Here is a 21,847-nt window from a genome sequence, read left to right as displayed (position 1 = left end):
TATGATTTTGGGCAGCCTCTCTGCTAATGGGTGGGGTTGTGTTCCTGTCTTGCTAGTTGTTTGGCATAGGATGTCCAGCCCTGTGGCTTGCTGGTCGTTCAGTGAAGCTGGGTGTTGGCGTTGAGATGGAGATCTCTCGGAGATTTTTGCTGTTTGATATTATGTGCAGCTGGGAGGCCTCTTGTGGACCAGTGTCCTGAAGTTGGTTCTCCCACCTCAGAGGCACAGCACTGACTCCTGGCTGCAGCCCCAAGAGCCTTTCATCCACAGGGCTTCTTAATTTGGGATGATTCGTTGTCTATTCAGGTATTCCACAGATGCAGGGTATATCAAGTTGATTGTGGAGCTTTAATCTGCTGCTCCTGAGGCTGCTGGGAGAGATTTCCCTTTCTCTTCTTTGTTCTCACAGTTCCCAGGGGCTCAGCTTTGGATTTGGCCCCGCCTGTGCGTGTAGGTCGCCGGAGGGCGTCTGTTCTTTGCTCAGACAGGACGGGGTTAAAGGAGCCGCTGATTCGGAGGCTCTGGCTCACTCAGGCCGGGGGGTAGGGAGGGTCACGGAGTGTGGGGCGTGCCTGCGGCGGCAGAGGCCGGCGTGACGTTGCAGCCTGAGGCGCGCCGTGCGTTCTCCCGGGGGAGTTGTCCCTGGATCCCGGGACCCCGGCAGTGGCGGGCTGCACAGGCTCCCCGGAAGGGCGTGTGGCTAGTGACCTGTGTTCGCACACAGGCCTCCTGGTGGCGGCAGCAGCGGCCCTAGCGTCTCATGACTGTCTCTGGGCTCCGCACTTCCAGCCGCGGCTAGCGCCCGTCCCTGGAGCTCTCTCAAGCAGCGTTCTTAATCCCCTCTCCTCGTGCACCAGGAAACAAAGAGGGACGTAAAAGTCTCTTGCCTCTTCGGCAGGTCCAGACTTTTCCCCGGACTCTCTCGCGGTGCACTAACGCCCTGCAGGCTGTGTTCACGCCGCCAACCCCAGTCCTCTCCCGGCGCTCCGACAAAAGCCGGAGCCTCAGCTCCCAGTCCCGCCCGCCCCGGCGGGCGAGTAGACAAGCCTCTCGGCTGGCGAGTTCCGGTCGGCCCGATCCTCCGCGCTGGAATCTGTCCGCTTTGCCCTCCGCGCCCCTGCTGCTGTGCTCTCCTCCGCGGCTCCCAAGCTCCCCCACTCCGCCTCCCGAAGTCTCCACCCGCGAAGGGGCTTCCTAGTGTGTGGACACTTTTCCTCCTTCACAGCTCTCTCCCGCTGGTGCAGGACCCGTTCCTATCCTTTTGTCTCTGTTTAGTTTTTTCTTTTGCCCTAACCAGGTACGTGGGGGGTTCCTTGCCTTTTGGGAGGTCTGAGGTCTTCTGCCAGCGTTCAGTAGGTGCTCCGTAGGAGTTGTTCCACGCGTAGATGTATTTCTGGTGTATCTGTGGGGAGGAAGGTGATCTCCGCGTCTTACTCTTCCGCCATCTTCCCGGAAGTCAGACCTTTAGTCTTAACATCTGACAGCTTTGGCCCTGACGCAGATCAAGGCAGATGCTGAGACGCCGAGGTCTGTGGCAAAGAGCTTATTCACGAAGCAGCCAAGCGAGGAAAACGGAGAAACTCTCACAGCAACCTCCGGGTATACATTCTTAAAAAGACAAATCATCATGTTGCTTTTTCAGTAGCAGTTTCTGAAACTACAGGTCAGCTGTAGAAATCACTTTTCTGTTTTTATTCCTATGAATTCACTTATCATGGATTCCTTTTGATCCAGCTCTATTTAGGAGAACCCTTTAAAAAATGTCAACAACTCATAAGCTAGTTAGCTCCTAATGCTTTCCTTTATTTGTCTTAAAATTCTAGGAATTGAAGCCCTTTTTTATGAAGGAAGTTGGCAGTCACTTTGATGATTTTGTGACCAATCTCATTGAAAAATCCGCATCATTAGACAATGGTGGTTGTACCCTCACATCCTTTTCTGTTCTTGAAGGAGAGAACAGCCACAGAGCTAAGTAAGTATGAGTAATAGTTTCTTTTAATGCACAAGTCTACTCTAGCACAGCTCAGTGGTCTCAATGTGGATTGCACTAAAAAAGCCTGGATTCACACCGCACTACCTTGTATTAGCCATGTATTGCTGTTTTAAACAGTTGAAGGCTGGGTTTCTTCATCTTAATACGTGGATTATAACAAACATGCATACCTCATTTAAGACCATGCTGACTTATAAAATAACATAGCTAACGCTTGTTGAATGCTTTACATTTAAACCAAACAATGACCCTGTGAGGCACATAATATAACTGCATATTACAGGTTAGGAAACTGAAGCACGAAGCAGTTAAATGTTGTCCAAGATTACACAGTGGGGATTTGAACCCACTGTCTGTGCTCTTCACTATGTCTCATACTGCCTCTCTATTGTACCCTATACAGTACTTGTAATAAAGTACAGTGCAATTAGTATACGTTATTTTAATTGGTCAGTCATCCAGAGCAGTAGAGGGAAGGCTATCAAAGGCCAGTGTGTGCTAATTTGCCATTTTGTACTTTCCTTGGTTTTATGCCTCTTTGGTCTCTGTCAGTCTCCTGTTCTGGAGACCTGTTTTGACCAGAATAGCTAACCATAGCAGAAGTGCTAATGGTACTGCAAGAAGCCCTAAAGAAGGTGATAATGTTAGATGTTAAAATGTGAGGTTTTAGTAACTGGAGGTAACCTTTTAGATCAGGAGGCTGTTAGGGATTGTTGGAAGACCTTAGGGGAGGGTATCATAAACATCAGTGCAGTTTTGGAGGACAGACCAAAATAGTATGTGAACTGAGGAAAGTATGGCTGGAGGCTTGTCCTAAGGGGTGTTTAGGAGAAGGAAGAGTGGTTGTCAGCCTGTGATTCCAGGAATGCATCTCCATAGGGGCTGGGCTGTGGGGCCTTTTGAGTGCTGCTCTAGTTAGGTTTGTCTAACATCTCTTCCTTCCTAATCAGATATGTCTGCACCTACCTCACAGCATTGTTCAGAAGAAGCAAATGACAAAACATGCATAAAACCCTAACACAGTACCTGGGTCATAGTGAGAAGGCAGTTAATATTTTAAGCTGTAGTTGGTAATATTGCTTTTCTTATCCATAGGTTTAAATTTCTTGTAATACTTGAAGTACTCATATTTTAATTTTTTGCTCTTCCCAGAGATCTGAGAGCACCTCCAGAACATGGAAAGATTTTTGTTATAAGGCGATCTCTCTTAGAGTGAGTATTTTTAGCTGCTTTTTTTAATTATTTGCATTTAAAAAAATCAAACTATTCTGATGGTTAGAATCACTGAGTACTCTATGAATGTTTAATAGGTTTGTTCTGTATTCATGTAATACATTGGTTTTGATACTTCTTCTTGTACATTTGCCATCTCTTGCTCCTCCTTTCTGAACTTTTGGTTCTGTATCTAGTTTCAAAGGAGGAGTTGGAGGTAAGAATGGTTATTGGTCCTCTGATAAATTCCTTGAAGTTGTGCTGCTAGAACAGAAATTTTCTAGTTAGGTAAACCACTTCAAGAGAGTTTCGGTGGTGCTGTCTTCTTGATACATAAATTTTTTTCATCTCTTCTTTGGCTAGCCAACTTTTGAGACTTGATAGTTTTCTCAGATTTACTTATTTTAGAACCCCGATTGTGTAGATTTTATGGGGGAAAAATAGGAAGTGTAAATTAATTGTGGCAACTTCATTTGTGAATTGAAAATTAAAGGTGCATTTTGAGTAGGTAATGAATGTGTCTTTTGAAATGTTGTCTGAGTTGATTATTTATCATTGATTTCTTCATTAGAATACTGATATTCGTGAGTAATGTTCTGTGATTACTGTTTGAGATGTTTTTGGAGTGTGGATTAAGCATCTTCTGAACTGCTTTGAAGTAAAGTCTTTAACATATGGTGTTTTAAAATTAAATATCGATTAATTTTATTGGAACTACATTTACAGTGAGCTGTTTGAGGTGGACCACATCAGAACGATATATCACATGTTCATTGCCCTCCTCATTCTCTTCATTCTCAGCACACTTGTAGTAGATTACATTGATGAAGGAAGGTAAGACAGTATATCTGTTTGCTTAGTTGATGCATGGGGTGTTGGGAGTTTTCACTATATTTAAATTTTGAAAAAAGATGATTTGGGTAAATTGCTTCAGAAAATCCCAAAGCAGCTGATTTGAGGGTGAGAGTTCTCCCTCCTGAAAAGTACAACTATAAAGAATATTAGAAGTTTTATGACTTTTATTTTTAAAATGGTCTATTTTAATAGACCATCTTAGTAGTTTCTAGGTAGTTTTCCTAAATGAGAGAATATTGTATATACGACTTACCAATTTTTCTGCTATGGTATGCATTTTAGGTTGTTTCTAAAAATAGGTAGTTATTGGAATTTAACGTTTGAAAAACGTGATTTTTTTAATATAAAAATCAAATTATAACTAAAAATGACAGTGTGATAATCATACATTGAATTATGTGCTTTATTAGTAAATTAAAATTTGAGATAAACATAATAGTATATTGGATTTTCGAATTGTACTATTTCATTCTGCAAAATCATCTTTTGTACATAAATTATTGCTATTTAAATATTTTAAGTATTTACTTTGCCATAGCGTATTTTAGAGTTTAAAATGTATTAATGTGAGAATCTAATCTTTGAGAAATTCAGAGTCTTGTTACCTTAGGTTAGTAGTTTAGGTATCTTATGTTCAAAGACCATATTATCCTAGAGCTTTTAGAAAATAGATAAATAAGTTGTGAAGCTGAGGCTTAGGAGCACATGTGTTACATCCATGACTTCTGTGTATTAGCGTTGTTGTGTCTCCTAAAGTTGAAAGTTTTGGGTCTGAAAGTTTTTAATTTTATAAGTCAGTGCTTATTAAAAATCCACTTATGTGTTCTTTCTCTGTGCTTTTTTCCCCCAGGCTAGTGCTTGAGTTCAATCTCATGTCTTACGCTTTTGGCAAACTTACTGTTGCTATGTGGACGTGGTGCACCATGTTCTTATGTACACTTACAGTTCCCTATTTCCTGTTTCAACGCTGGGCCAGAGGCTATCACAGGAGTTCTCATCCAGTAGTCCATTCTGTCTTGCATTGCTTCCTTTTTGTGGTCTTCCAGATTGGAGTTCTAGGTTTGGGACCACTTTATGTTGTATTAGTGTATACACTACCACCAGCTTCCCGATTCATTGTTATACTCGAACAGGTAAGGTTTTGAGTGTTGCTCAGTACAATGCTATGCTTAGTTAATAATAATAATAATTGTTATTTTTTGTTGTATTAGTTGGATAAATTTTCATATCTGGTTCTTTGTGCTATTATCTATAAAATTAAAGTGTTAAACTACATCATCTTGTCTTTTTTTTTTTTTTTTTTTTGCGGTATGCGGGCCTCTCCCGTTGCGGAGCACAGGCTCCGGACGCGCAGGCTCAGTGGCCATGGCTCACGGGCCCAGCCACTCCACGGCATGTGGGATCTTCCCGGACCAGGGCATGAATCCGTGTCCCCTGCATCGGCAGGCAGACTCTCAACCACTGCGCCACTAGGGAAGCTCCATCACCTTGTCTTTTAAAATTCGTTCTACCTTCAGTGTTATCTGATTCTTGATAATTGAAATAAATTACACTGAACTGTTCTGGATGAATTCAAATTTTGTTCTCGAACACTTTTTGTAGAAGCCATCTAAAGTATAAAATATTTTTGTAATTAAAAACTCTACTTTTGAAGTGTCAGATTCATTGTTTTGTCATATAGCCATCTAAAAGATTTATTTTGTTTGTACGCCCTTCAGAATTTTCTGACTTTTATTGGCTATCTGTAATGCTCGGTTTGGCTGTCTGTAATGCTCTTTTTGACTGATGGCAAGGACCCTTTCAGGAGACTTTCTTTGAACAGGCTTTTAATTTCTTAATTTGTAATATACCTGTAACAGATGGTGCTGTTAGTTGCAAAATAATTTGAGTAATAACATGTCTCTCTTTAGAGTTTGTTTTTCATTTGTTTTAGTCCATAAAAGTGAGTTTGAGTTGGTATATACAAAATTAAGTTCTTTGTTTATAATCTAGTGCTGTTCTGTGGTTGCTTATAAGAGACAAGACAGTGAAAGAAAATTCATCTTTTCCCCCCCCTGCTTTGTAGATTCGTTTGATAATGAAGGCCCACTCATTTGTCAGAGAGAATGTGCCTCGGGTACTCAATTCAGCCAAGGAGAAATCAAGTATGTAATTCCATAAGTCAAAGGATTATTCACAGGGTATTTCAACCTTTGGTGTTTACTGGGATGGCATATTACATTCTGTAGACATTTATGTTTGATTTTAAATACAAGGATCCAAAAAAAAAAAAGAAACCTGTTGGGAAGGGAGGAAAAAAATGTATATATGATCTGAAAGACCTTCTCACTGTTTCCTGATTGTCCCTGTTTTACCTTTGGTTCCCCAAATTTAAAACATTGATCATTAGACTCTTGCAACTTCTGCGTTATTTGTATAGAATGTTAATAGAGTCATTACACCCCATGTGCTTACTTTTCTTGAATTGCTGCTTCACACTCTAGAAGTTATGTCTAAGTCACAGGAGTAACTTAGTTTAGAGGGATTGGTAATATTCAATTAATTTAGGAATAAGAAGTCATCATTTTGGGAGAGCAGGAAGAAACAACATGAGCTAAGGAGAGGTAGCTTTTTGTCTTCCCTATTCTGTGCTTATTTTCCTCTTTCAGTTTTGCTGAAAGAAATTGAAGAGCCTCCAGTCTAAGCATAGTTTTCCTTTTCCAGGCACTGTTCCAGTACCCACAGTCAACCAGTACTTGTACTTCTTATTTGCTCCTACCCTCATCTACCGTGACAACTATCCCAGGTAATGGCATTATGAAGCAGAAATGGGGTAGCACCAGGAGTGTGCCAGGAAGGAGGTGGGGTAGGTAGACCAGTTCATGTAGGGCTACAGAGCAGTTGGAATGGGTTTTAATTTTCTTGCTGGCATGGGAAACCCCAAATCGTGATTCTAGCAATCTGATTTTATTTCAGTCATTCTTGACAGAATTGTACAAGTATTTCCTATGTCAAAAATGATGTTCTGGGGGCTTCCCTGGTGGCGCAGTGGTTGAGAGTCCACCTGCTGATGCAGGGGACATGGGTTCGTGCCCCGGTCTGGAAAGATCCCACATGCCGCGGAGCGGCTAGGCCCGTGAGCCATGGCCGCTGAGCCTGCGCGTCCGGAGCCTGTGCTCCCCAACGGGAGAGGCCACAGCAGTGAGAGGCCCGCGTACCGCAAAAAAATAACAGAAAAGAAAAAAAAGATATTCTGTGTGGGAAGATACCGTGAGGACCTTTTTAAAAGTTCATTTATTTACTTTATTTAGAAAGTAATTTTGTTTCTTCCGTTTTAGGACTCCCACTGTAAGATGGGGTTATGTGGCTATGCAGTTTGCACAGGTAAATTTTTTTGTGTGCTTATGGTTTGTTGGCTGGTGGGAGATGGGGATTTGAATATAATAATAAATATATTTAAAGTGTTGTTTAATTCATGTCTCCTGGGAGCTCTAGAACTCTTTTTTTTAAAAATTTATTTATTATTTATTTTTGGCTGTGTTGGGTCTTCGTTTCTGTGCGAGGGCTTTCTCTAGTTGCGGCGAGCGGGGGCCGCTTTTTCATCCCGATGTGCGGGCGTCTCACTATCGCGGCCTCTCTTGTTGCGGAGCACAGGCTCCAGACGCGCAGGCTCAGTAGTTGTGGCTCATGGGCCTAGTTGCTACTAGGGATGTAGTGGGATCGCAGCATGTGGGATCTTCCCAGACCAGGGCTCGAACCCGTGTCCCCTTCATTGGCAGGCAGATCCTCAACCACTGCACCACGAGGGAAGCCCTAGAACTCTTACTGAAGTCTTTAAACTATTCCCAGTTCAGTAAATGGTGTTTGCTTTGCCAATACATCAAAACTAATTTTCTACAATTAAAAAAAATTTTTTTTTAAGTAAAAATAATTTCATCTGGTTACTTCAGTATGCATCTACATTAAATTCCCCCTCCCATTCTGTTTTTTATTTTATTTTTGGATGTATATCTGTGTGGATGTGTTATGACACTCCCTCAACCCCTTATCAGAATCATAAATCCCAGAAGATCCCATTTTAAAATCTTGTGTCAATCAAATACCCATTTATGAAATAGGTTCTTTTGTTATGAGTTTCATGTAGCAGGAAAAAGAGATTCCAGAGTCTGATCTTTTAAAAATGCCATCTGGTAAAGGGTTGGGAATAGGTATGGTAGAAATTAGGCTTGAGTACTATCTCTGAAGGATTACAGTTCGGCAATCTTATATACTAGTGTTAAATGGAATATATGTGTAAACGTTAGTTTACAGGTCACATCTATATGTTCTTTTGAAGGAAAAAAATCACTTTTTATCGTTCCTGATCAAGCTATCTTTATTATAATTATCTTTGTTGTGTTCCAGGTTTTTGGTTGCTTTTTTTATGTGTACTACGTCTTTGAAAGGCTCTGCACCCCCTTGTTTCGGAATATCAAACAGGAGCCCTTCAGCGCTCGTGTTCTGGTCTTATGTATATTTAACTCCATCTTGCCAGGTAACATGGGTACTGGTTAATTTGGCTGTTCATAAAGTTGCAAGGAAAATAGAAAGCCATTGCATGTGAGCACGTTTGATTTACCTGCTTTTCGCTATAAACCCATCTATGCATCTATACCCATCTTTAACCTCTTTCCATCTATCTGACAGGTGAAGCATCCTTCCAGTCCCTGGCCAATCTTTCCATTTGTCTTCTTTCACTCAAGTTTTGCTTTCTCTGACTGTGGATAGTCTGTATTCATGCTTTATCTTCCCGTTCACTATTCACTGTAATCTTGCTCCTAATCTGACCAGGCCATTGAAATGGCCTTTATTAAAATCTCTAATCTCCTCCAGTAGTTGGCTTAGCCCTTATTCCGTTTGATCTCCATGAAGCATTGGGTGCTGTTGACCACATTTTGAAGTCTGTCTTGCCACTTATGCTCCTGTCTTTCTGGCCATACCATACATAGCAGTGAACCAGACATACATACTCTTTATTCTCTGGAAGCTTGCAGTTTAGTTATATTTACAGTTTCCTTTACTTACTCTTTTCTCTTTCCTCTACCCATTATATGTTGGTATTGTTTTCTGCCATCACGTTCTTTCTTCCTCTCCCTCTCTCCCAGACATCTGCTAGTAATCCTCCCTGATTGCCCCTCAAGATTTACTCCAATAAATTATTTTATCTGTCCCTCTGATGGGATATGTGTTACATATGTGTGTCTTCCTCACTAAGCTGCAAATTCCATAAGCTTAAGCATTGTATCTTATAGCCAGTCATAGTCTCTCCTACATTGTCTTATACATAGTAGGCTAATATTTTTTGAAAAAACAAGTGAATGAAAAGGATGGGCATGTAAATGGGTATTTCAAAATATAGTGTAATATATAATATACTAAGGTGCTGTTGAACTTTGTCTCATAGTGGAGATGACATTTAACATTGGGTATTGAAAAATAAATAGGCATTTGCCGGGCAGAGGGGTGGTGGAAAGTTGCTTCCAGGTAGTGGGGTGGATTCAAAGGCATGGAGTATTTTGGAATGGCAGAAGTTCAGTTGCGGACGATGTTTGCTACATTGGGAGTAGAGGCAGAGATAAGTTAACCTTGTCACTATTGACATTTTGGGTTGGATAATTCTTTCTTTGGGGGGCTGTCACGTGCATTGTAGGATATTAGCCACATCCTGGCCTCTAACAACTGGATATCATAGCACAAGCCCCGCTTCTTGAATTGTGATAACCAAAAATGTCTCCAGAATTGCCAGCCATCTCCTGGGGGCAAAATCTCTCCCAGTTTTACACAGCTGGTTTAGAGGAATACACGGCCAGATTTTAAAGGGCTTTTACCACCAAGTTAAGCCATACATCTAGGCATTTCCATTAAAAACAGGCTGGGTCATTTTTGTCTATAAAACCCACTTGGAAGAAAGTTATTTCTTTATTAGGTTAAAATAATTAACTTTCAAAATACACTGTATCATTTCTGGAATGGGTAAGCTGGAGTAATAGCTTTTATTTTACAAAATAATTCCAGCTAAGCAAATGACGACATATAATTAACTGATTGGTATGTGAGCTGTTTGGAAAGAGTCTTAATATTGTTCATCTTATTTTTAGCTGTGCTGATACTGTTCCTTAGTTTTTTTGCCTTTTTGCACTGCTGGCTCAATGCCTTTGCTGAGATGTTACGCTTTGGTGACAGGATGTTTTATAAGGTAATGTGTACTTGCACTCATCTTCCTTTTCACATTTTATTTGTGTACTCGTTGTTAAGTATTTGAGCATTGTTAGCTACTAGCTTTTTAACATAAATGTTGTGAAATCGTTTTCTTCCACAGGTTTTACCACTATTAAGTCTGAAATTCTATTACTGATTTAAGTGACGTAGTCTTGTCTTGTCTTCTACCTCTAAATCTCCCTTAGTACCGCATTTGGTTCCTGCTGGATCCTGTATTGGTGATTACAGTGGGAAAGCAGGTGTCCAGAGGGCATTCTGAGACTTTGCTGACTTTTTATTCATTTGAAATCGGCTGTCTGGTGCTGTAGGAGTGATCTCAGCAAATTATTCTATTTAAGATTGTTGAACAGTTCATGAAGGAAGTAACTTTTCCCTCCTTTACTTTGAAAGGCATTAATTCTGCTTCAGATAGTATTCTTACACGTCCAAAGTTGGAATTAAGTTGTAGAGTAGAGGCAGAGTGGTTCACAGTGTTCTGTAATCCCACCTGAAGCCCTCTAGAATTTTGTCTGTTCATGTTTTGGCAACACTCCAAGCCTACCCCTCCTTTCTCAAAGAAGCAGCGAGTGTGTGTTGCAAATTTTATGTCTTATTCCATTGGTCTGATCTTAGAGTAAGAAACAGGATATATATAAAGGAGCACCAGGACTTGGAGGTAGCCACCATCTCACTCGTGGTACAACTTAAATTTTGCTCTCTATGATACCAGCAAACTGCTCCTGAGGGTTATCACCCTATCTAAGTCTGTGTGACCTTAGAATTCTCTCATTGTGTTTTAGCAAGGTAAGGGGGATTTACTGATTGTTATTTAGATGAACATTAGATTTAATGATTATGTTGTGTATCTTCCATCATAACTTGTGTGATAAAGAGATAGTGAACCTGGGAACTTAATCATCCATAGAACTAGGATTAATGTCACATTGAACACTAATAACCAAAATGCCTTTGAAGATTTTTCTGACATCAGTGTATGGACTAACAATTTATCATAACACACTCTAGGTGTTATATTATGTGTGTATATTCCCTGGGAGTAGGTTTTGCTTTGGTTCTGTGTATATGTATACCTTTGCTTTTTTCCTTAGGACTGGTGGAACTCCACATCATACTCTAACTATTACAGGACCTGGAATGTGGTGGTCCATGACTGGCTATATTACTACGCTTACAAGGACTTTCTCTGGGTAAAAGCAGCGAGATTTAGTTAATGTTGTTTAAGAAATGGAGATTCTTTTCCAGAAAGTATTACTATTGTGCAGCTGGAGGAAGTTATACTTAGTTGTCTTCAATGCTCTTGTGAGCCGTTAATGTCTTAAGAAACCTTCTGCTTTGAATAGCACTGCTTAGAGACCAGTATCTACAGTTACTAGGACTAAGACCATGTTTTTGCTCTGGATTTTGATTTTACATGACTACAAAGTAAGAATGCGTGCAGGCGTTTGGAGAAGTTGAAATGATCCACCAGTAATGGATCATTTTGTTGGAGTCTCATTGCCAGCAAATAATCTCCCCTAGCTTTTTCCATTTGTTTTTTTGTTTTTCTTCCTTTGTTAGAAGTGGAGAAACCACCTATGTTCGGATTTACAGCTCTCCGATATAGATTATTAATATATGTCTTTGAGACATTCTTTAGAGCATCACTTTATTTAGACTGAAGAAACGTAGTCTTGAGTCTCATGGTTGATTAACGTTGGTATCTCTGGATTGCAGGTTTGAATTTTTAAATAAGGGCACTATTTGGTTAAATGACAGTGTGTTGTGGTGCAAATAGCACAGTATTTGAATGTTCTTTCATTTATAAACGTAATTTGACTTATGGAGGCAAGTCCCTTGTTTCTAAATCTTAGTTTTGTTACCTGTAAAAATGGTACCTGCCCAATCTACTGTACAATGCTACTCTAGATTTGATGTGTCCATTTAGCAATGAAAACTATGTTTTGTCAACCATAGTGAGTTACAAATATAAGTTATTAATGTTTTTGAAAATATGCTCGATCTTTCAACATTAATGGTTTTGAAAATACGTCATTTAGTAAAGTAAGGATTTTTAAGCATAGATGTTTTTGTCATTATTTTAGTACATTGGATTACTCCAAGTAGACTTAGAAAATCAAATATGAATATAATAGGTGCCTTTAGTGTGTGTTAATTATAAGTCTTATGTACTTCATGTTTAATTACTTACTTTCTGAAAATTGCCTCTAATATTTTCCTTTTACCCTAGTTTTTCACAAAGAAGTTCAAGTCAGCTGCCATGTTAGCTGTCTTTGCTGTATCTGCTGTAGTGCACGAATATGCCTTGGCTGTTTGCTTGAACTTTTTCTATCCAGTGCTTTTCGTGCTCTTCATGTTCTTTGGAAGTAAGTATCTTGGCATCTCCTGAGTACTGAGTATTATGCTAAAAGAAATTTAGAAAATAAAATATAAAATCAAAGTAGAAAACTAGATAGTAATACCATTTCAAGGCAATGTTTGTTTATCAGATGGTAAGAACATTAATTTTGAGTAATTATGTACAACTCTGTTGCAGGATGCTTACACTTTGATGTAGAGAAATGAACTAAATAAGCTCTTGAAGACTGTTGATAACACTGACTTGGTAGCTCATAAAAACTATAAACAACCTCGCCATTCTTAAACTCTGTTCAGTGTTCACTCTCTGAAAAAAAACTAACCCTTTTTTGGGTGCGGTGGAGAGGGACAAGTTAGAATAGGAATGCGTCCATGAAATATGTTTTCACCTGTTCTGAATACTGATTGCTTTCCAGATAATCACTGATTAATAAATTTAAACAGTGAAGCTTCATTTGTACTTATGGGACCAATGGCCAGCATAGAACGTGTATATACACAGTTGATGCTGTTTATGATAACTAAATGATTGTAGCAGATATCTGAGGCCCCTCATCTCCTGGTAGATTTTGTTTTGATGACTATATATATTTTTTGTTGTTTTCCTAACTTCAGTGGCTTTCAACTTCATTGCCAATGATAGTCGGAAAAGGCCAATTTGGAATGTTCTGATGTGGACTTCCCTTTTCGCGGGCAATGGAGTCCTCCTGTGCTTTTATTCTCAAGAGTGGTATGCACGTCAGCACTGCCCCTTGAAAAATGTGAGTCATCGATCAGGCTGGAGTGGTGAAGTAACCTATTTGTCCCCTGATTGTGAGGGTTGGTGGGCAGTGTTAAGGGGAAGGGAGTAGTGGAGATGGTGATAAATTAATGTTAAGGGGAGGGAAATGTGGAGTAAAAGCAGTAACTTATCTTACTGCACTGTCCTTGAACTTTTTCTTTTCTTTGGTTTTCTTCCCATTGAACTCTCCTAGTTCTTGGTTCTCTCTCTCTTTTTTTTTCTCTTTATCTGATTTTTCTTTAGCTCCTTCTAATATTCTTCCTGTGCCCTGAAAATGTAGGTCTTCTCCAAGGTTTTCCCAGTGGCATGTGTATCCACCCCCACCCCCAAATATGCATCTTTTACCTCTTCCTTCCCGAAGTAATAAACTCTATAAAAATGTCCAGCTAGACTCATATGCCTAGGAGCCCATTTCCCTTTTTTTGTTGTATTTTTCTTGTTTGTAATTTTGTAAGAGTCTCATTCTTAGAGCTTTAGTTTTCAGCTGCTTGTAGAAAACTCCCAAATATTTGGGGTGGGGGGCTTCTTGATACATCTGCTTGGATATTTCTCACGGATACCTATAACTGAAGATGTTTACAATCAAATTAATCAGTTTCTCTCCCAAAGCTTCTGTCCACCCTGATTTTGCTATGCTGCCCTCGCATCCCCTCCTTATTTCCTATGAGTCCCCTTTGGGCATTTGAACTAACTGCTCTGGACTCTGGACTCTGTCTCTGGTCACTCTGCTCTTTGCACTCAGATTTCACCTGTCAGATTTTATCAAGATCTGATTAGGATGCAGTGTCGTCCATGAAGCTTATTTATTTATTTATTTGGTTGGTTGGTTGCTTGGTTGCACTGGGTCTTAGTTGCGGCTCGCCGGCTCCTTAGTTGTGGCACATGGGCTCCTTGCTTGTGGCATGCGAACTCTTAGTTGCGGCATGCATGTGAGATCTAGTTCCCTGACCAGGGATCGAACCCAGGCCTCCTGCGTGGAGTCTTAACCACTGCACCACCAGGGAAGTCCCCATGAAGCTTTTTAAAATTCCTGCTCTAGTCTCTTTTCTATTTCTGAACTTTCATAGTATTTCATCTGTTCCTCGTTTAGATAATTCAGTAATTTAAGCTTTGTATTATAGTAATTTGTGTATATTATCATCCTTAACCTACCACCATTTAGATTTAGGGCTACTAAAAATAGGACTGTGCTAAAACAAAATGCAAGATACAGAAAAAAGGTAGTGCCTCTTTAGAATTTGGTCAGGAGTCCATGCAGTTGTGTAGAGTTTACTGGACTTAGCTTCATGTAAAGCTTCTAAATCAAGTATATCTGTGCTATAGATAAAAATGATGAACATCTTTTGAATTAGTGAGCTGCTTATAGCTTGAAGGTTACTGAAATGCTGGGAGGCATTTTAGAGACGTGCCATGTGTAACATCAACACCCCCTATCTACCCCATATCTCATACGTACAGTGCACACAAATAAACTACTCTTCCATTCTTTTTTTTCCCCTTAAAGCCCACATTTCTGGATTACATCCGGCCACGTTCCTGGACTTGTCGTTATGTGTTTTAGAAGCTTGGACTTTGTTTCCTTCCTTGACTGAAGATTGGGTATTCTACCTGATTTGGGGCCAGCATCTGTTTCCAGCCGTTACTGAAGTTATCTGTGTTATTTGGACCACTCCAGGCTTTACAGATGGCTCACTCCATTACTAGGTCACCTGAAGCTGAGCTGTTAGAAGTTTCCTGGAAGCTTGTACACTTTTAAGCAGTTCTTAATTTTTTCCTTTTTGGGAGAAGGGAGACTTGTAGCTGATATAATGACAGATTTTTGCTGGGTCATATCAGCTTAAACATCAGAAATTCTGTTTTGTTTCTTGATTGCATCTAATTTGAGACTAAACATCATGCTTTCTTGGCCACTGAATTAGCCAAAACATTGATGAAGAAATCATTTAAGTACCCCTGGCTTAGAAATTTTTTCATGTGCATTGTTGGAATGTATGCTCATTAACCATGCAATTGGGAAAGAAAATAATGTGGAATGTTTTGCTATTTCTAGTAAAGAGAAAATATCTATTTTTCCAAAGATAATCTTGTTATATATCCTAATTTGTATTTTTTTTTTAAAGTTCAGTTCTATTTTTATCTTGTTTTTGCTATACAGTGTAGGTCGTGATATCTGTGAAGCAAAATTATCCCTTTCACCTTGAATTCTTGAGTTTGCATCCATAATATTATATATTGAAGGGGACAGAAGTAGGAAGGGAAAAAGAAGTGGCACAGGACAAAGAAAAATATTTCCTCTTTTAATTTCTAAAGTAATTTTTAAAAGAACTTGCAGAGTCAATAATGTGTTTAAATTATTTTATTGTGGAACTTACGTGGAAGATAACTTTTGTTGTTTAAACTTTCAGGTAATAACTTCTTTGAAGTTATTTAGAAGTAATCTTTGGTACAGTTATTTTATCTAATAAATACTGACATGAATTATTTTTCAGACTAGTAAGTCTGTTACATAAGTATTAATCACCACCATTAATATTAAAGGGAATATTAAAGATACAGAAGCTGGCTTCTGCATTTGCTCAATTATTATACTTTTTTTTCAATTATTATACTTCTAATGGTAGTGTACTTTAGTTGCAATAAATTAATAGGTGATCATTTTCAAGAAAATGTACTTTATTATGTGATGCTCCATGTTATCAGATGCCTATAGCTAATACAGTGTGGTGTGTAGGAATTATTTTGGTTGTTTGAATGACACATGATTATGTTGGTAAAGACTGAGCTTTGGAAGGGTTTTTGAAGACCATGTAGGTTCAACCCAAAGAAGGGAGGCTTATGAATTACCCAAAATTTGAGAAGCAGCCAACTTGAGAAACTATCTTGGTATTCTAGCAGCCCTACTGCTATCCAGAAAGTTTTGAGAAATCTTTTTCAAATTGTTTTCAAAAAGTTAGTTTGAATCTCACAAGAAGGTAAGTAAAGTTTCTTAATAGTCACAACTTAATTTATACCGCAAGGTCTCAGCTAAGTTTCCCATACCTTTGGTCCAGTTGAGTTTGGGCAAATCCAACCTCAACAGACAAAAGTGTACCTCAAAGAAGGTTATTTTTAAAAGGGTATTCCAGAACTTCCCTCGTGGCGCAGTGGTTAAGACTCCACCTGCCAATGCAGGGGACACGGGTTCGAGCCCTTGTCCAGGAAGATCCCACATGCTGCGGAGCAACTAAGCCCATGCACCACAACTACTGAGCCTGCTCTCTAGAGCCCAGAGCCACAACTACTGAGTCCGTGTGCCACAACTACTGAAGCCCGTGTGCCACAACTACGCACACCTAGAGCCTGTGCTCCACAACAAGAAAAGCCACCACAGTGAGAAGCCCGCACACCACAGCCAAGAGGAGCCCCCGCTTGCCGCAACTAGAGAAAGCCCGCACACGGCAACAAAGACCCAATGCAGCCCAAAATAAAATAATAAATAAATAATTTTTTTAAAAAAAAGAAAAGTAATGAGTTTAAAATTTCTTTCCTATAAAGTATTAATGATAGTAATCATTAGTTTGGGTGTGTTATCTAAGAGAACAACTAATATCTCTAACTTTGTCATAAATTTGTTAGAAGCTCTTATTCTCAATTCTGGGTAGTGAGGAAAAATGGAGGGGTTTTTTGTTTGTTTTTGGTGGATTAATTACTGCAATTGCCTAGGTAAAGTTGCTTCCTCATGTTAGAGCTTAATTAGAAAATTGAGGCTGCTTTTACCCCTCTCGGTAACCACAACATTTGGAAGCAAAAGGAGTAGTGGAAATGTTTTTTCCATTTTCAATAGTTACAGGGTGAAAGTGGATGATATTTGCAGGTTAAGAAAGTACAAGTGTGTAAAGTAAGTATTCTATATTTGCATACACAGATTATGTTGTAGAAGTAATTCATTTAGTATAGGCAGTTTTTATCATAGTTTAAAAATTATACTTACCTGAAAAATTGAATCCTGAAGTCTTTATAGGAAACCTAACAACATTTATGTTTTAGAAGTTGGTCATGTGGGCTACATAGCATGAATTGTTGAAGTCTTTTATGCAAAAATATTTTTGTTTTGTGCGGTCATAAGTAATTTTGAGTAAAGTTCATTGTTTTCTTTGGAGGAAAATAACGGAGATGAACTAACATAGATGTAGTAAGCAGGTGGCCTGGTGTGGTATAGTAATTTATACATGTTACTTTCGAAACCTTTAAAAAAAATTGTTAGGCTTAAGCCCAGCATGTAAATCATGCTGCTTCTGGTTGAGACAGGGATGCAGGGCTGGAGCCCTTGTTTGGTTATATCCATTTCCTCTTACCCCCAAATACCCAGTTTGAAAACCACTGGTGTGGTGAAAAAAGTCCATGCACAGCCTTGTGATTAAGATAGCCCCATACTTACTAGCAGTGGCACCCAAAGTTGCTTAATTTATCAGAGCCACAGTTTTCCTCATCTGTAAAATGGGGATTAATAACTACCTCATTCGGTTGCTGCAAACCACTAGCCCAGGCAGAAATAGGGCCTCGTTATTTTCTTACTCTCCATAAATTCCAAACCTAAATCCTTACTATTATTTCATTGGAATCCTTAAAAAAAGACCTGGGATGGCGGGAGGGTGTTTCAAATGCTGCACACTCCCAAGAATATATACTTTTAAATAGACTCTCAGGCTGATGGTGAATTGGCTTTGCACCTTGATAGATACAGGCTCTCACATAATAGAATTGGTAAGAATTTAACAGGATTGCTAAAAGCATTCTTGTTTCCAGCTCTCCAAAATTATTGATACTTTCAGATTTATCTGTTTAGCATTAGGGTAGAGTGGCAAGCTTCTGAAAAGAAATGCTTTTACCTAAGTATTAAATCGTGTTTAGAACTAGTGTGTATACTTTATACTTAAGTTTTAGAAATTATGGAGAGGACGGAAGCTAATGAGGCCTTACTTCTGCCAGTGTAAGGATGCTTCTAGTCTTGGAAGGCAGAATGAATTTCTTAATGGAAGATAGTTCAATGACTTGCTTGCTGATGCAAAATTTCATGTAATTTATATAATAGTTATATATGTGTGTGTGTATATATATTTACTACCAAAGAAAGACCTGCCTTGGACATTCTTTCACATATCTTATCTCTAGGCTTTATGATTATGGCTCAGAAATGGAGGGAACTGGGACGTAAATGTTTTGAGGAATAAAATGAATATTGTTAGTGAAGCTTATGTAAGTATTTGATTAGTTTCTAACATCACTAAAGTCTCTATCAGGTCACAGAGTGTTGGAAGCCAGTTTATGAAGGAGGTAGAATACAGCTACTCTGGTTGCAGTGGAGAGGAGTCCTTACTTGGTCCACCCGTGCTTTTCCCCACCCTGAATTTAATGTCCAGTGTGAAAATCGGTAGATACTGATAAAATTCATAAGCTTTAGGTTAGTAGGAAAGCTGTACAATCTGTAAAACCCTTAATAAAGTTTCCTTCTTTTCTTGTGAAGTATAAAGACTTTTAAATAGCTAATTTGGATTTGAGAAAAATAAAGGCTTAATTTCAGAAGTTATGCAGTTTTTTAAAAAATCTAAAACTGTCTCCGTACTCTTTTTCTAAATGCTTTCTTCTAGCCTTTATGCTAGCAGATACTTCACCATGCTTTGTGGTGTTCTTTTAGTTTGTCTTAAGGAGATGGTAGGTGTATTTCTCTTCTCTTAGGGATACAGTTTGAATTCCCATGTGCAAACATGCCACTTGGGTGGGAAGAGAGCTGAAACCCTAGCCAAGGCTCTGCCATTGGGGCCAGTAAGGCAGCTTCCTTCATGTGTTGGTACCTTTCCAGCATGTGCATTAAACCCATAGTGTTTTAAGAGCTGCAGAAAAGTCCCGGGAATCTGAAGTTGTTATAAGGGTTATCCTGTAATTAACGATGTTTTTTCTAATTCGTTCTTGTTTGCTCTTTTCCTGAATTACAATTCCTCCTCCCCCACCCCCTATATCTTTGTCTAATCACTGGTATCATCACTTTGTTTAGCACACATTGTATTAGCATTAACATTTTTTAAACTTTAAAAAGAATACATACAAAAGGGCAAAATAATTGCATATGTGAAGAATGTGGTAAATAAATTTGGAAAAACACCATGTCTCATTTTAAAAGTAACTCAAGTTTGATATTAACCCTATATTAACTATGTGTTTCATGTTCATAAATGGTTTTCACCTTAATAGCACACAGCTTTATATGCTGAATATAGCCAATAATTTTTATTGGAGTATAGTTGATTTACAATGTTGTTAGAATTTTCTTTTTCAGGATAATGGAGGGAGCCACGTTACAGATTACAAAGAAATAATGGGGCCCAGTTGTGATTTTGTATTTGCATCAAGAAAAGCAGTGACCCTGGTTCTTGAGCCTCCTTTCTTTCTGTGGTCATTATTTGTTGCTTGACTTCTTTTCCTGTTGGCCTTTTAAAACTTGTGAATGGGTATTTCTAAAAGTGTACTGCCCACCCCGCTACCCAGTGGGTAGAAATGGATTTAGGTTTCTAATGAAAAGAGAAAATCTGTTGACTGGGAAGTGTGCCTTTTCAAACAAGACTTGGGAAAACTAATTTTGAAGCAAGATACGTTGCTTCCATTCCCTCCAAAGAATCTCCTTATAATAGGAAACTACTATGAGTAGGATTTGACATCACAACATTCTATACATAGAAGCATATATCATAGTATAACAGCCAAGAAGTACTGAGTTAGCCTCCATGGTCTGGCTCTACCCACCTGCCTCTGCAGTGCCAGAGGAGTGGGAAGGGGGAAGTCCCTTCGGAAATTAGATGTGCCCCTGATTCTTGGACCAAGTGACTGTTCTTTGCCACTGGGGGTGAAGCCACAGTGTGGCAATTTTCCTTGATGAATTTACTAAAGTTTAGGATCTTGTCCTTTTAGGCTGAGCTTGTGTTTGGACCCAAGTTAACTGCATTCATGAATCTGACTTATAGAACTGGAACACCAGTTTGTAAATGTAGCATGAGCAACTGCACTTGGGGTGGCATACTCAGGTTGGCCATGGTCACTAAATTTACTCTCTTGCAGAAGCCCAGCTTACTGTACAATGAGAAAGATGATTTTTTTTTGCCTAGATGGCATCAACACCATGTGATGCGCACTGAAGATAGGCTGTGAACCAGACAAAAAGCCTATTTCTTCCTCAAGGCACAGCCATGTTGTTACCGAAACGCAACTGTGTTCCTGACGCACAGTGAGGCCAAACACCACCAAAACGCTGGAGTTTGGGACAGAGAAAGGTTTATTGCAGGGCCATGCAGGGAGATGGGTGGCTCATGCCTTAAAAAAAAACCCAAATTCCCTGAAGTCTTTCAGCAAAGCCCTTTTACAGGGAAGATGAGGGAGGGGCATGGTTAGTTGTTGCAAACTTCTTGGTGTCAGATCCTTTGTTCTTGAGGTCCGGTCATGGTCAGGTCACCATGTTCCTGTAACATCGTGGGACTTAACAGGGACAGGTTTACAGGGACATAACAAATAAACGTTATCCTTTGTTCTGACAGGAAAGGGCAAGGTTCCAAGGCTCAACTTTCGCCCTCCGAGGTCCAGGCCTGGCTAAGAGAAGGGAGTCCCTGCGAGGTGGGGCGCGGGGAGGGTGGGTGGTTACCGTGCCCCGGAGCATTCGTCTAGCACCCAGTCTGGGTCCTCCCAGTGCCCAGGCCTGGCTGAAGAGGCAGATCTCAGTTGGTGGCTCCCTCAGGGCCAGGTCCCCAGACACTGCCCAGCTGTCATGGCTGAGGGAGCCAGGCGCCCAGGACCCAGCTGGCCCTCAGGCTCCTCAGGCTGCCCAAACGGTGGGGCCCAGATGCCCCAGGCTGTGTCCCATGCAGATGGCCGCTGCCATTAGGCTGCAGAGGCACAGATGGGGGAGAGGTTCACTGCCGCCTCAGGGCCTGGGCCCGGCCAGTGGGCGGTCCTGGTGAGGCCTCTGTGGAGCCCGAAGCTGGAGCTGGAGGGCCCCAGGGAGAAGGCTGGAATCTGCCTCTTACTCTCCACCTGACGACCACCACTCTAGCAGCTCCTCTAAGGGTCGCCCATTGACGCTGGCTCGCTTGGGGGAGGGGCCCACTGTGGCACCGACCAATGGCTGAAGGGGGCCCCCTGTGGCGCCGACCAATGGCTGAGCAGGAACCTCTATCGCGGGTCTAACCCTCCCGCCTTAATGGTCTCTCTATTATAAGGTGAAATCCGAAGGAGGGTACTTCGGTGAATTGCAAGACATAAAAACTAAGACAGACTGAAGCATCATTTCAGTTTTACAGATGCCATTGTTTTATGGAAGCAATACTCTTCCCTACTACTCTTCCCCTGGGTAGTGTTTGCTGAGCAGTGTCCAGGTTTCTTTCTCACCGTCT

The 21,847-nt window shown here is 40.2% G+C and overlaps 1 protein-coding gene across 5 annotated transcripts in view; it reads left to right on the top strand.

Moving 5' to 3' along the window:
* The window catches only part of SOAT1 (sterol O-acyltransferase 1), a 64,744-nt gene extending 48,654 nt beyond the window's left edge, over positions 1–16,090 (top strand). For all 5 annotated transcript variants that reach the window (XM_033854304.2, XM_033854314.2, XM_073803853.1 and 2 more), the window contains 13 exons: positions 1,824–1,972; positions 3,146–3,205; positions 3,932–4,039; positions 4,911–5,193; positions 6,126–6,204; positions 6,764–6,845; positions 7,378–7,423; positions 8,444–8,573; positions 10,177–10,274; positions 11,386–11,484; positions 12,525–12,660; positions 13,268–13,413; positions 14,938–16,090. In XM_033854304.2, the coding sequence (XP_033710195.1) occupies positions 1,824–1,972; positions 3,146–3,205; positions 3,932–4,039; positions 4,911–5,193; positions 6,126–6,204; positions 6,764–6,845; positions 7,378–7,423; positions 8,444–8,573; positions 10,177–10,274; positions 11,386–11,484; positions 12,525–12,660; positions 13,268–13,413; positions 14,938–14,994 (1,473 nt within the window). In that variant the 3' untranslated portion in view covers positions 14,995–16,090. The remainder of the gene's footprint in view (positions 1–1,823; positions 1,973–3,145; positions 3,206–3,931; positions 4,040–4,910; positions 5,194–6,125; positions 6,205–6,763; positions 6,846–7,377; positions 7,424–8,443; positions 8,574–10,176; positions 10,275–11,385; positions 11,485–12,524; positions 12,661–13,267; positions 13,414–14,937) is intronic.
* Positions 16,091–21,847: the final 5,757 nt, after the last annotated feature.

This window comes from Tursiops truncatus, chromosome 1 (assembly GCF_011762595.2).
Source record: "Tursiops truncatus isolate mTurTru1 chromosome 1, mTurTru1.mat.Y, whole genome shotgun sequence".
NCBI classification, from domain to species: domain Eukaryota; kingdom Metazoa; phylum Chordata; class Mammalia; order Artiodactyla; family Delphinidae; genus Tursiops; species Tursiops truncatus.
The sequence above is the reverse complement of the archived record's forward strand: the minus strand, read 5'-3'. Positions and strand labels throughout refer to the sequence as shown.